The 14,779-nt window shown below is 54.8% G+C and overlaps 1 protein-coding gene and 1 pseudogene across 2 annotated transcripts; both read left to right on the forward strand.

Annotated features, from left to right (window-relative positions):
• The first annotated feature begins 291 nt into the window (after window positions 1-291).
• On the forward strand, window positions 292-1,792 carry LOC109496354 (annotated as a pseudogene).
• A 9,514-nt stretch (window positions 1,793-11,306) lies between these two features.
• AVPR2 (arginine vasopressin receptor 2) lies at window positions 11,307-14,754 on the forward strand. Of its 2 annotated transcripts, none has more exons than XM_006944111.4 (4): window positions 11,307-12,259; window positions 12,729-12,848; window positions 13,151-14,035; window positions 14,224-14,754. In XM_006944111.4, exons 2-4 carry the CDS (start codon window positions 12,764-12,766, stop codon window positions 14,427-14,429), a joined length of 1,176 nt encoding a protein of 391 aa, XP_006944173.2. In that variant the 5' UTR covers window positions 11,307-12,259; window positions 12,729-12,763; the 3' UTR covers window positions 14,430-14,754. The 2 variants fall into 2 exon arrangements, with proteins under 2 accessions (XP_006944173.2, XP_004001060.2); XM_004001011.5 differs by having other exon boundaries at window positions 11,309-12,259; window positions 12,729-12,785.
• Window positions 14,755-14,779: the final 25 nt, after the last annotated feature.

Raw genomic sequence — 14,779 nt, forward strand, 5'->3', positions numbered from 1 at the left:
GTCAGTGTGTAGATGGGTCTCACTAAGGATTCACGAATGCCAGACCATCTGGCTTGTAAGGAACGCAGTGCGGGTGCGTGCCCCCAGCCAGCATCCGGCCCCTTCCAGACCTTCTCCACATACTGTTGACTTGGATGTAAAAGGGACAAATCGGGGTGCCTGGGTGGCTCGGGTGGGTAAGCATCTAACTCTTGATTCGGGCTCAGGTCAAGATCTCGCAGTTCCGTGAGATCGAGCCCTATGTCACGTTCCGTGCTGATGGCGCAGAGCCTGCCTGGGATTCTCTCTCTGTCTCCCTCTGTGTCTCTGCCCCTCCCCCACTCACACTGTCTTTGTCTCTCTTAAAATAAATCAATTTAAAAAAAATTTTTTAAAGGGACAAATTCAGCACAGCCGTTAATTTGCTCTCCCTTATGAAACCCTACTAAAATGACAGCAAGTGAGTTTTTAAAAGCAAATGGTGCCAAGGACGAAAGTAATAGGAGATGAGGTAACCCCAACGAGAGCGTGGGGGTCCGGCAGTCACCCCCGCAGCCGCCCCAGCTGAACGGCGAATTCCCACGGCAGAGCTCACCTGTGGCACAGAAATCAACCGTGCAGACAGGGGTGAGAATCTGTGCAAGAGGCAGACAGACCCCCACATGCCGCCCCCCATCCCCGCAGAAGAGGAAGTTCTTTCTTTGGAGACGATGACACAGAAAGTGCCTTCGCTGGGCACCACCAGGGACAGTTGCAGGGGCAGCACGCTGGGAACAGGAGGACGAGGGAGGTGAACATTCTCAGCGAACATGGAGTCTTCCGGCCCTCTCGCCCTACTCAGTTCAAGTGCAGACAGCCAGCCCCAGGCACCGGACTGGAGATCTTTCTCTGGGCTCTTCGGCCATTCCAAGAGGAAGGAACTGAAGCCAGGAGGTGGCGGTCGCCACCGAACACTGCTCAGCGCCGAGGACTGGCCGCACACGAACCTTACCTCTGGCCTCTCCCTGTGGGCCTCGGGCCTCGATTCGTGACCCTGGGCTCCTCGGGGCACCTCCGACCCAGCGAGCGACACCTCAGACCCAGGACATGTTCCCGATGATGTGACAGTAGAGAAGTCGCAGCTGGAGATGGCCAAGGCCTGGAATCGACTAGATGCTGTTTTGCAGTGTCTGCTGGAGAAGAGTCACATGGACAGGGAGCACCTGGAGGAGGAAGCTGCGAGAACGCCTTGGACACCCACGACTTAGAATTGCTCCATTGCGAGGGGCGCCTGGCCAGCTCCCTCAGTGGAGCATGTGACTCCTGGTCTCAAGGTTGTACGTTCGAGCCCCGTGTTGGGTGTAGAGATTACTTGCAAATAAAATCTTTAAAAAAAAAAAAAAAAAAAAAAAAGAATTGTTCCATTGCAGGCATTGGAAGAGGAGGAGGGGAAAGGGAGGTGGGTTATGGGCCAGCTGAGCGAGGACCTCGGCGATCCAACAGGTATGTGATCAAGCTGTTTGACCGGAGCACGGACTTGGGTCAGTTCAGCCAGAACACATCGCTGTACCCACTCTGCCGGGCCTGGATGCCCGATAGCCCCTCAGGGCAAGAGCGTGAATGCCCACTCGGTTCACCACTGCCTGAGGACGAGGAGAGGTCAGAGGTCACTGACTGCCTCCACCCACCACCCCCAGACCACCTGGAGGGGCTTGCGGGATTTCCAGTTCAATCCCCGTTGCAGCCCGAGACCCAGGGTACCCCTGATGATGAGCCCTCCAAGCCTGAGCCCTCAGCACCCACACCCTGGACATTCCCCTCCTTCACATCTTAAAAAAATAATAATAATAAAGAGAGTAGGGCCACCTGGGTGGCTCAGTGGGTTGAGCGTCCGACTTCGGCTCAGGTCATGATCTCACAGTTCGTGGGTTCGAGCCCCGCGTCGCGCTCTGTGCTGATGGCTCAGAGCCTGGAGCCTGCTTCTGTGTCTCCCTCTCTCTCTGCCCCTCCTTGTGCTGTCTCTCTCCGTCTCTCAAAAAAAATGAATAAACAGTAAAAGAATTTTTTTTCAATGGAGATGAAATCGAAGAAGAAAACAGTTTGTGGGAAACAGGACCATGAGGGATAAGAACACAAATTCAATCCATGTAAATGACAACCAAGAACAGGGGGGAATGAGTGGCACTTCCCAGACGGCGCCGGCCGGGCTCCGGGAAGCAGGTCGGCTTTTGCCAGTCGGGTGCCCTCCCCTGAGACCGGGAAGGCTGAAGGAACAAGTCAGTAGGTGGATGTTTTGCATCTGTCTGGGATGCAGAAAGTTGCAAGACTTTAGAAGCACGGTAGCCTCCAAAGTCATGGATTGTTTTTTCCTATAAGCCCATCAGGGAGCTGAAGTTGCCACAGTGGGGGAAAAAACAAAGTGGGCCAAAATGTGAAACACAACAGGCCCTTCCCAGGAAAAAGACACAGGGGCACTTTTATCCTTGGTGGCAGCGGCCCTAGACTCGAGGAAGAAGGGAGCAGAGAACTGTTCGCTAACGTTTAAAGGTCGTGTGGCAGTGCAGTTTGAATCCCCAGCCTCAGACAGAGGAGTTTGTGTTCGCCCAGCAACTCTCTTCCACGGGTTTCCCCGCAAAGGCTGGAGGCAGCATAGCTGGGCTGATATGCTTTCCGTGAAGGTATCGGTGCACTAACGGGGTGAAGTGTGAATGCAGGGGCAGGAGAACTGAGGGCAACCCCACTCCTGCCGGCAGCAGTCCATGGCCGGGGAAGGACAGAAGACCTACCTGTCTTAAGGCAGGGGAGGGGGACTGACAGAAACCTTCCAGCCTCCCTGAGTCTGACACTGAGGACAAAGCAAAAGCCTGCTACGGCAGCAGTCGAGGCAGAAGACCTGAGAGAGACACTCCTGAGGCACCTGTTCATGGATCTGCTAACGTCGCAGGGTGAGGTGGAACTGAAAAAAAAATCTCCAGGCACTCAGATCACAAGGCCACAATGTTTTATTTATTTTTACTTATCTGTTTAAGATTTTATTTTTATTTATTTTTAATTTTTTTAATGTTTTTATTTATTTTGGAGACAGAGAGAGAGCACATGCGGGGGAGGAGCAGAGAGAGAGGGAGACACAGAATTGGAAGCGCGCTCCAGGCTCCGAGCTGGCAGCACAGAGCCCGACGTGGGGCTCGAACCCACGGACCGTGAGATCATGACCTGAGCTGAAGTCAGACGCTCAACCGACTGAGCCACCCAGGCGCCCCTAAGATTTTATTTTTAAGCAACCTCCGTACCCAACGTGGGGCTCGAACTTCCAACCACGAGATCAAGAGTCGCACGCTCCATTGACTGAGCCAGCCGGGCGCCCCACAAGTCCACAATTCTTTTTTTAAAGAAGCATCTGGGAAGGGCTCAGCTGGGTGGTCCCGCCCGAGGGTCCTTCGTGCGCTCGCTGTCCAGCTGGGGCTGGAACAGTGTGGAGTTGGAGCAACTTAGAGCTGCATGAGTATCTCTCTTCACGGGTCAGAGCCCTTCCATGTGGTCTGTCCATGAGGGGCTAGCTTGGGCTTCCTCACAGCATGGCAGCCTCAGGGAAGCTAGAGGCCAGAAGACTGAATATCCCTGCCAACAGGGCCGAAGCTGCATTGCCTCTTCTGACCCAGCCTCAGAAATCAGGCGGCATCGCTTATGCCACATTATGTGGATTATTTATTTTTGAGAGACAGCGAGAGAGAGAGAGATAGAGCAAGGGCAGGGAAGGGGCAGAGAGAGAGGGAGACACGGAACCCCAACTGGGCTCAGCACAGAGCCTGATGCAGGGCTTGAACCCCAAAACTGTGAGATCGTGACCCGAGCCAAAGTGGGATGCTTCACCGACTGAGCCAGCCAGGCGCCCCAAATTCCACCTCTTGATGGCAAAATGGCAAGGTTCCAGAACAGCAGAATGGGAGATATTGTTGGGGCTACCTCTGAAAAACACAGTCTGCCACACACACAAGTTAAAAGGCAGAAACTGTCGGGCTAGATAAAATATGTTATTTACAAGAAGCACACTTTTAGCATAAAGACACAGACAAGCTGAAAGTAAAAGGATGGAAAAAGATATATCGCACAAGCTCAGCGTAAGAAAGCTTGTGTGACGATATTAGTATCAGAATAGAATTCAACACAAAGAATATTATCAGAGATAAGCAGGGATATTTCATAATGGAAAAAGGGCAATCAGTCAAGAAATACACAAATCTCCAAATGCAGTTGGAGTCTATAACATCTTTTTCTCAGTAGCTCATAAAACAAAGCGGGGGGAAAATCAGTAAGAATATAGATGTGAACAACACTGACAACCAAAGTGACCTAATTGATATTTACAGCATACCACACCCAACAACAAGAAAATACACATATACACATTCTTTTCAAGGATAGATGTAACATTCACCGACATAGACAATGTTCTGGACAACAGAACAGAGTTCAAGACATGACAGAGGATAACAGCCCTACAAAGTGATGATCTGACCACAGTGATGCTGAATCAGAAACCAGTAACAGGGGCACCTGGCTGGCTCGGTCAGTAGAGCATGCGACTCTTGATCTCGTGGTTGTAAGTTCAAGCCCCACATTGGATGTAGAGATTACTTAAAAATATTTTTTTTAAAAAAGAAAGAAATCAACAGCAAAATGATATGTAGGAAATTTCCAAATATTTAGAAATGAAAAAATACACTTCCAAATAAGCCGTGAATCAAAGGGGAAGTCACAAGTTAAAACCTGTTCTAATACAAAAAAAATCGTATTGAATTGAATAAAACTAAAAACGTAAAATATCAAAATTTGGGAATTCAACTAAACAAGCGATGAGAGGAAAACGTATAACATTCACTGTTCATATTAGAAAAGGAAAAGGGTCCCAAATCAATTTGAGCTTCCGCTTTAAGAAACTAGAAGGGGTGCCTGGGGGGCTCAGGTGGTTGAGCGTCCGGCTGTTGATTTCAACTCTTGATTTCAGCTCAGGTCATGATCCCAGGGTTGTGGGATCAAGCTCCACTCATCAGCCTCTGCGCTGAGCACGGAACCTGTGTAAGATTCTTTCTCTCACACCCTCTACCCCTCTCCCCTGCTCTCTCTCTCTCTCAAATAAAAAAAAAATTAAAAAGTAAACTACAGGGGCGCCTGGGTGGCGCAGTCGGTTAAGCGTCCGACTTCAGCCAGGTCACGATCTCGCGGTCCGTGAGTTCGAGCCCCGCGTCGGGCTCTGGGCTGATGGCTCAGAGCCTGGAGCCTGTTTCTGATTCTGTGTCTCCCTCTCTCTCTGCCCCTCCCCCGTTCATGCTCTGTCTCTGTCCCAAAAATAAATAAACGTTGAAAAAAAAAATTAAAAAAAAAAGTAAACTACAAAAGGAAGAGCGAATTAAATTTAAAATAAATAGAAGGAAGAAAATAATAAAGAGCAGAAGTCAAAGAAATAGAAAACAGAAAAACAATATAGTAAATATATGAAACCCAAAGCTGTCTTTGAAAACATTAGTGAGGGGCGCCTGGGTGGCGCAGTCGGTTAAGCGTCCGGCTTCAGCCAGGTCACGATCTCGCGGTCCGTGAGTTCGAGCCCCGCGTCAGGCTCTGGGCTGATGGCTCAGAGCCTGGAGCCTGTTTCCGATTCTGTGTCTCCCTCTCTCTCTGCCCCTCCCCTGTTCATGCTCTGTCTCTCTCTGTCCCAAAAATAAATAAACGTTGAAAAAAAAATTAAAAAAAAAAAAAGAAAACATTAGTGAAATTGATAAACCTCTAGCTAGTCTGATCAGAAAAAATGGAGAGAATACACAAATTACCAATATCAAAAATGAAAGAAGTAAAATGAAAGAGAAGACACCACTACAGATATTACAGACATTAAAAGGATGGTAATAATATGCTAATACATTACAATACAACTTAGATGAAATGGATGAATTATGTGAAAGATACAAACTATCAAATTCATTCCAGAGGAAATAGACAACCTGAATAACCCCGTATCTATGAAAGGAGTTGAATTTGTAGCTAAAAACGTTGCCACAGAGAATTCTACCAAACGTTACGAAAGAAAAAACACCAGTTCTACACAAACTCTTCCAGAAAATAGAGGAAACAGTTCCCAACTCATCTGACAAGGTAAACATTATCCTTATACCAAAACCAAAGATGTTACACAAAGAGGAAACCACAGACCAGTGTCCCTTGTGAATACACACACTGTAAAAATATTAACCGAAATTTTAGCAAATCAAATACAGCAATATATAAAAAAAATAATATATCATGACCAAGTAACGTTCCTTTCAGGAACGCCAGTTTGCTTTGACATTTGAAGATCAGTCAAGGTAATTAATCATATTACCAGAACAACAACAAAAAAGGAAAAACTGCATGATCATCTCAATAGATGCAGGAAAAACATTTGACATAATTCAACACCTACTCATGATAAAAGTTCTCAATAAAGTAGAAATAAAGGGAAACTTCCTCAGCCTGATAAGGGGCATCTATGAAAAACCCTAGCAAGTGTGATAAGGCAAGAAAAAGGAATAAAAGGCATATAGATTAGAAAGAAATGTAAAAGCATTTTTATTTGAGATGGCATTATTATCTAGGTAAAAAAAAAATCCTAAGAAATCTACAAAAACCAATTGAACGATTAAGTGGGTTTAGCAAGGTCACAGGATAAACAGCCAGTATGCAAATATCAATGGTATTTTTATACACTAGCAACAGGCAATTCCCCCCAGTTGCGGGGGGACAACTGGATAGCCACACGCAAAAGAATGAACCTGGATCTTTAATCCATACCACGCACAAAATTTAACTCGAGATGAATTACAGGCCTAAATATAAGAGCTAGAAATACAGAACTTCTAGAATAAATCACAGGAGAATAGCTTTGTGACACTGAATTAGGCAAAGGCTTTTTAGATAGGATACACAAAATACAAACTGTGAAGGAAAAAAAACTGATAAAATTCGGTATCTTCAAAACACCTTAAGTTGTTTTTTTCTTTTTTCAAGTAGACTCCATGCCCAACATGGAGCTTGAACACACGACCCTGAGATAAAGAGTCATGTGCTCTACCAACTGAGCCAACCAGGTGCCCCTAAGGTTTTTGTTTTATTTTAAAGAGACGGTTAGGGGCTGGCTCAGTTGATAGAGCACGAGACTCTTGATCTGAGAGTTGTAAGTTCCAGCCCCACCTTGCAGGGTAGAAATTCCTTAAAAGAGACTGTAATACAGTGACAAGGCATACTGGCAAAACAAAACATATATGTTAAAGAACTTGTATCCAGGGGCGCCTGGGTGGCTCAGTCAGTTAAGCATCTGACTTCGGCTCAGGTCATGATCTTGCGGTGTGTGAGTTCGAGTCCCCCATCGGGCTCTCAAGATGCTGTGTCTCCTCCTCTCTCTGTCACTGCCCTGCTTGCACTGTGTATGTGTGTGTGTCTCTCTCTCAAAAATAAAGAAACGTTAAAAATTTTTTTAAAGAATTTGTATCCAAAATATATTACAAGTGAGGAGTGCCTGGGTGGCTCAGTCGGTTTAAGCATCTGACTCTTGACGCTCGGGTCATGATCTAACAGTTCGTGACATTGAGCCCTGTGCCGAGCTCTGTGCTTCTCTCTGTCTCTCTGCCCTTCCCCTGCTCGACCTCTTTCTTTCTCTCTCTCTCTCTCTCTCTCTCTCTCTCTCTCTCAAAATAAATAAATAAACATTTTTTAAAATTCAAAACACATTGAAAATGAAAACACTCTTACAACTCAGCAACTGAAAAAACTTTAAAAAATTGACAAAAGATTTGACTAGATACTTCATCAAAGATACTATGCAAATGGCAAATAAATATATGAAAAGATTCTCACCATCATCAGTCATAAGTAAAATGCAGAATAAGTTCCCAGTAAAATACTGTTGGAATGGTTAAAATCAGAGAGGCAGAGTAGTGGACCTCATCAACTGACCCAGCAGCCTCAGTTCTAAGGATTTACTCTGGAGAAATTAAACCATGTGTGTCCGTGCGTCAGATCTCATTAAGCAATTTGTGAATTTGATTGGCTATTAGTCAGACCTCAGAAAGTCTGATTTTAAAAAGCGAGGCGGGACGAGGAGCGAAGTCCTTGCGTACGTCGTGGCAGCCAGAGTAGTGGGAGCGCCGAACAACGACGCAGCCATAAGTGGAAGGGATGCGAGCAGAGGAAGAAGGGTGGGTGGCGGTGGCGGTGGCGGGGAAAGGATGCCGGAGGCTCATTATGGAGCGAGGTGGCGGCGAATACCCAGGGGGCCCCTGGAAGGAGGTGAAATCAGGTGCCCCCGAACAATCGGCCACTTTAAATCACGCGCCTGGGTAACTCGGACCAAAAAGGAGACGCCTCCTGCCGGGCTGCCTTCCCCTCGGATGAGGACCTCGTGGTCATCCGGGGACAGAGGCCTCAACTGCTCACCTGTCTTCTACGCCCCTGGTCCTCAGCCCCTGCGAGGGGTGCTCCCCGTCCTGCGGGGGACCCTGCACCCCCCAGGCTTCGGGGCTCCTCGTCCAAGTACCACTCTCCTCTGTCCAGAAACTTGCGAGCAGGCTTGGTCTAACTTTCAAAATGACTTATTCACTCTCGTTCGGGCCTCAGGTGAGTGGACGCCCTGTCTTGCCACCACCGTTGGCCCATACACATTTCGATACATGTGCGCACGCACGCACGCACGCACGCACGTCATTTTATTAAATGTATCTTTGGCCCTTTGGATCCCATCCTCTGACCCAATGCCCTTTCACCCCGTTGGAGCCTCTGCTTGTCACTTCAGCAGGTGTCAGTGCACTTACTCTCCCACGACCCTGCAGGATCTGCCACCTGCAGGGGGACCCCATCAGGACGGATGCCCAGCTGGGGCAGCTCGCTCCCTCGCCGGACCCCGGGGCACCTGTGTCCCCTCCGGCCTCTGAGCAGATGTTCTCCTGGGTGTTCTCCCGGCCCCATCACCCTTACTCTCCACGTCCTCGGCTCCCTCGTCTTTCTCTCTCATCCCTACAGTGTCCTTCAAGGGTTTATTCCGGGCCTCAGAAACCTCCTTCCTCTCCATTCTGTCAACCCGTTAACGGGGTCCCCACCTTTGGCCCCTGTGTGGTGGCAACAGTCTCCCCTGGCCTGCCGGCCCCCAGCCTTCTGGGCACAGGCCTGGGGGCAGGGCCCAGGGCCCCACGCCCCACACCCCCGTGGCACAGGGCCGGAAGCACTTGCTGTTTGTTCAGCAAAGCGTTCTGATTACAGAAAGCCAGTGAAGAGCAAAGACCCTGGGCCTGCCAGCTCTGATCACCTGCCCACCCCAAGGCCTCCTGTCTTCTCCTCAGACTTGGGGCTGGGGCACACACGAGCCCACACTTTGGCCACCCACAGAATCCTTTGTGCAGATGCAATCCTGCAGGGATGGGGGGGGGGAGCGGCGCGTCTGCTCAGTCCTGCCCCTGGCCCGAGGCCCGCTGGGGTAACTGGCCAGCCACGTGGTCAGGGCCTTCTCCAGTCCTTCAGAACCTGCTTCTCAGTGCTCCCTGGGGAGAGTGTGGGCCCATTCGGCCACCCCCCCAAACATTTCTCAGGGATCCCCCCCGTCTCCTCCCCGGAGCCCCTGCCCATCTGCCTGTCTCAGGGAGGAGCGGTGTCTAGGTCAGTGCCCGGCTGTCAGTTCACTCTGCCCAGAGGACAGGGGCTTCTGGGTAACCAGGGACCATCTCTGCTAACTCATGTGGCCCTGACAGTGAGTAAGCCAGTCAGCCTATCCATGAGCTGGGGGGTGGCTGGGGCAGGGGCCTGCCTGAGGCCTGTCACCTCTGATCAGCTAGTCCCTGCAGGTGACGGGCCTCGGCCAGCCTGGCCCAGCATGTCACCTGGCACAGCGCCCGGGGCACATGCGCGCCAGCCTTGGGGGCTCTCAGCTAAGGATCCAGACTCTCTCCAGGATGCCCTCTGGCTGCGGTGGCTTCTCAGTTCCTCCTGAAAGTCCCAGCACTTGTTCTGGCTGAGCAGGGGCGAGCTGTGCGTACGGACTCCCCATGATGTCTGGTCTACATGTGGACACAAACCCTCCCTTGCCTCTGGGAGAAAACCAGTGAGGAAGGGAGGGGGCTTCCCCAACATTCTTACCCCGGGCTCAACAACAGGAAACAAGGAGCGTAGGGAGCAGAGATGGCCGAGGAAGTGGCCTCATGGCTCAGGGGCCCCACCCTGCCTGTCACTTCTCTGCTGGGATCCATCCCTGCGTGGCCTCGCTCAGGTCCCGGCAGAGGGACCCGTACAGAGCTTGCGGCCCTGGCCTCCAGCGCTGCCCTACGTGCGGTGAGCTCTTCACCTGCCGGTTCCAGGCCTTTGCCCAACTTGTCACCATGGTCCGCGTTCGGGTGTTGGCTTCCCCTTTAAAGGAGGGAAAAGCCGAGGCCCCAAGAGCTGGGCAGAGCCTGCCCAAGGTCACACAGCTGGGGCAAGACAGGACAAAGGCTGCTCTGCAGGTGCTTGGGTTCCCCCCCCCCCACCCGGGGCAGACGAGGGAGGTCCCATCCCTTTGTGAGGCCCCAGCCCAGGGGGAACGGAATGAAAAAGGACGTGCTGGGTGTGGTGTGACTCTCTACCAGGGGCTCCCTCGAAAACGTTCTTCTATAATTGTGCCCAGAACTCCACTTCTACCGTTTTTGTTGATCTGGAAGGCAGTAGAAAGTGGTTTCTTTGCTTCTATGTTATTAACGGCAGTGTGGTTACAGGGGAGAGAGTGAGGATGTTCCTGTTCTTAGGAGGTGTGGCTGAAGCGTTCAGACGTGGGCTGTCAGCATTCTGCAACCTGTCTCCTAGCAGTGTGTGTGTGTGCGTGCGTGTGTGCGTGTGTGTGTGTACGTGTGCGCGCGTGCTCGTGAGATTGTGCGAATGCACGGCACGTGTGGACGTAGTATGTGCGCTGTACGTGCAGCGTGCAGGGGTGCAGTGTGCGGGGGGGGTGCATGATGGCCGTGCTGCCCCCCGGGCCCTCTGGCCAGGAAGAGGAGGCCTCAGTGTCAGCCGGACTTGGGCCTGGTCAGCGCGGAGCTGTGCTGGCCTCTAGCCTTGTAGGTCATCAGAGAAGACAGACAAACAGGAAAACAGGGCCAGCTGGGCCCAGAGCCTGGCCCTGGGAGGCCTGCAGGCCACTGCCTCGGGCTGGGCCGTGCAGGCCTTGTGCGAGCCAGGCCAGGGTCCTGGCAAGAGCAAGAGCGGGAGAGGGTGGGGAAGAGGGAGCCTGGGATGGGAGGGAAAGGCTGGGCTGGGGCGGGGAGGGATCCTGAACGCCGAGGACAGGAGAGAGGGGGAGCCCAGCCCGAAGCCCCTGGCAGGGAAGCCCCACTGTCAGGCCGTCCACACGGTGTGGGAACACGGGTGTTTATCTGTGTCTACGTCAAGTGTGAGTGCCTTTGCGGGCATATGGCTGTTGCACACACTCGGGCGTGTCTGTGTCTGTGCGTGTTACAGAGAGAGAGAGACAGAGATCTGAAGCCTCCTTCTCTGACGACAGGTAGCTGCAGGTGGGGCAGGAGGAGGGGGGTGTCCCTGGCCCCCACAGGACCCTGGGGAGGAAGCTGGCTCTCACAGGGGCACATTAAGCCCTGGCTTGTACCCACCCCACACCCTCCCTTCCTGTGCCTCATCTCCGGCAGCCCTAATTGAGGAGGGGCGGGCCCTTCATAGGCCTGGGAGGAGCCACCACTCTGTAGTGGGGACTCCACGCGAGCTCTCACCCCTTCCTCGCCCTGGCCCAAGAGGGACAGCAGGAGCCTGGCTGGGGAAAGGAGTCAAGCTGTGCCACAAAAAAGCTGCGTGATCTTCAGTCAGCCCCGCCTATCTCTGGCCTCAGTTTCCCCACTTATGAAATGGAGCTGAGCTACCTGATCTCCCACAGCCCTGCCACCTAGTAAGGTGGGCCCTGTGGGGGCAGAGGCAGGCAGGGGTTGAGGGGGATGGCCAAGCTGAGGACCCGCCTGGGAGGGTCCAGGCCCTCAGGGGCTGGGGGGTAGGAGTCTTGGGGACAGACCTGGGAGGGCAGGGACAGGAAAGGCAGCACAGGAGGCCAGGGGACTACTTCCCGCCGCCACAGGCAGGAGGCCAGGAGAGGCACGTGGGGGAGGAGAGGGAGAGGAAGTCCCCTCCTGGGCAGGTCACTCCCAGAGGCCGGGCTGGGGCGGGGCAGGCGATGGAGAGCAGATCCGAGCTCTCGGGCCACCTTCTGCGCCTGCCACTGCCCAGCTGCCCGGAGCCCAGACAGCCCAGCCAGGTAAGGGGCTTCGAGGGGCCCCGGGGACATGCCGGCCTCTCCCTGGCCAGCCCCAGCCCTCGGATGGCCACCTCTCCTGGCCTCTGTCGGGCCGCAGGGGGAGGACACGGTGAGGGGGAGGGTCTGCGTGTCTGCTCCAGGTCTCGTGGGCTGACGAGGTGGGTCCTAGGGCTCGTGCGTCTGTGTTACCCTGCCCGGTACTGAGAGGGGCACAGCGGGCCCTGAGGTTCACGTCTGGCTCAGGGGACCAGACCTCACCAACCTTGATCTGGCTAAGGGTGTACCCCCCCGAACCCCATCACGGGAACACACACACACGAACGTGCACACGCACACACGCAGCTGCACACAGGCTGGATCCCCACCCCCCCACCCCCCGCTGCCCCCCCCCCACAGACCTGTGTAGAAATGGGGCAGTGGGACTGGCCCCTCGGATGAGAGGCTGAGTGCGACACCCTGTCTCCTCCAGGCGCTCAAGACACCTGCCCGAGCTCCACCACGCTTATGGCATCCAGCAGCACGTCTGGTAAGGCTCCAGCCCCTGGGCCCCTACCCATCCCCCACCAATCCCTCCACCGGGATGAGCCAGGTAGGTGGATCGGGGTCGGAGGAAGCAGAGAAGCCCCTCTTTCAGACATCTGCTTCACCTGCCTCTCCAGGCTGCCGACGTGGGGAGGGGAGGGGATGGCCCTGCGAGCTCCCGGGGAGGAGGGGGGAGGTTGGGAGACTGTGGCTGCCAGGAGCCGGGACACCGGAGGGAAGCAGGAGGCCCAGCTGGACGGCTGCTCAGGCCGCCGCCGGCTCCGCCTCTCCCGTTGGAACTTCCTCGGGCCCAGGTCCCCCTGCAGAGCGCGCGCCCTAACCTGGCCCTCTTCCTCCACCCCTGCCCAGCCGTGCCCCGGCCCCTCTCTCGACCTGTTCCACCTGGCAACGGCAGCAAGGAGGAGCTGTCGGATACCCGGGACCCACTGCTGGCCCAGGCGGAATTGGCCCTGCTCTCCACAGTCTTTGTGGCCGTGGCCCTGAGCAATGGCTTGGTGCTGAGCGCCCTAGTGCGCCGGGGCCGGCGGGGTCGCTGGGCGCCCATGCACGTCTTCATTGGCCACTTGTGCCTGGCCGACCTGGCCGTGGCTCTGTTCCAAGTACTGCCCCAGCTGGCATGGGATGCCACCGACCGCTTCCGTGGGCCCGATGCCCTGTGCCGGGCAGTCAAGTACCTGCAGATGGTGGGCATGTACGCCTCCTCCTACATGATCCTGGCCATGACGCTGGATCGCCACCGCGCCATCTGCCGCCCCATGCTGGCATACCGCCACGGAGGCGGAGCCCGCTGGAACCGGCCGGTGCTGGTGGCCTGGGCCTTCTCGCTCATTCTCAGCCTGCCCCAGCTCTTCATCTTCGCCCAGCGTGACGTGGGAGACGGTACTGGGGTCCTTGACTGCTGGGCCCGCTTTGCTGAGCCCTGGGGCCTCCGAGCCTATGTCACCTGGATCGCCTTAATGGTGTTTGTGGCGCCTGCCCTGGGCATCGCTGCCTGCCAGGTGCTCATCTTCCGGGAGATTCACGCCAGCCTGGTGCCGGGGCCGGCAGAGAGGGCCAGGGGCTGCCGTGGGGGGCGCCGGACAGGCAGTCCCAGTGAGGGGGCCCGGGTGTCAGCAGCCATGGCCAAGACCGTGAGGATGACGCTGGTGATCGTGATTGTGTACGTGCTGTGCTGGGCGCCCTTCTTCCTCGTGCAGCTGTGGTCGGCGTGGGACCCCGAGGCGCCCCGGGAAGGTGGGTGTGGCTGGGGCTGGGGCTGGGGCTGGGGCTGCAGGGGGGCCGTTCGCGCTCGGCCGCACACGCACCTTTACCCCCACCGACGCACGTGCTCACGTGGACCGCCATTCCCTAGGGGCAGGAGGGGCTGCCGCGCCCCTGCACGGGCACTCTTGGCCCCAGCCCGGACCCTTCCACCCCCACAGGGCCCCCCTTCGTGCTGCTGATGTTGCTGGCCAGCCTCAACAGCTGTACCAACCCCTGGATCTATGCCGCCTTCAGCAGCAGCGTCTCCTCTGAGCTGCGCAGCCTGCTCTGCTGGGCCCGGAAACGGGCCCCCCCCAGCCCGGGGCCCCCCGAGGAGTCCTGCGCCACCGGCAGCTCCTTCCTGGCCAAGGACACTTCCTCCTGACAAGCCAGGCGGCGCCTTCCTTCTAGAGGCTCTGCGACACTCAGCCACCTACCTGGAGCTGGCCCCGGGAGCCCCTGGGGAAAGGGGTCCCTCTGGGACTTGGCTGTGGCACTAAGAGCCAGAGGTCAGCTCCTTGGTGCTGGGTGTGGGGACAGGCTCCGGCGGCGGCAGCAGCGCGGTGGCACAGGGCTCCCACCCCAGCCGGTGCCTTCCCGGAGACGGAGGTCCCAAGGAGCCCAGGAGGAAGGAAAGGGGGCAGGGCCTCGCTCGCCCCCCTGGCCCTCCCCTCTCGCTCTCCTGAATAAAAGTTCCAGCTCATTTTCCACCCAGTGAGCCTCCTTGCATCGGGG

This window comes from Felis catus, chromosome X (genome assembly GCF_018350175.1).
Source record: "Felis catus isolate Fca126 chromosome X, F.catus_Fca126_mat1.0, whole genome shotgun sequence".
Taxonomy (NCBI): domain Eukaryota; kingdom Metazoa; phylum Chordata; class Mammalia; order Carnivora; family Felidae; genus Felis; species Felis catus.

Excerpts from the sequence above, each read along its gene's own strand:
- AVPR2 (XM_006944111.4), top strand. The coding sequence starts at position 12,764 with ATGGCATCCAGCAGCACGTCTGGTAAGGCTCCAGCCCCTGGGCCCCTA. Across the intron at positions 12,849-13,150 it reads CCTCCACCGGGATGAGCCAG|CCGTGCCCCGGCCCCTCTCT; the intron begins GTAGGTGGATCG and ends ACCCCTGCCCAG. Across the intron at positions 14,036-14,223 it reads CCCCGAGGCGCCCCGGGAAG|GGCCCCCCTTCGTGCTGCTG; the intron begins GTGGGTGTGGCT and ends CCACCCCCACAG.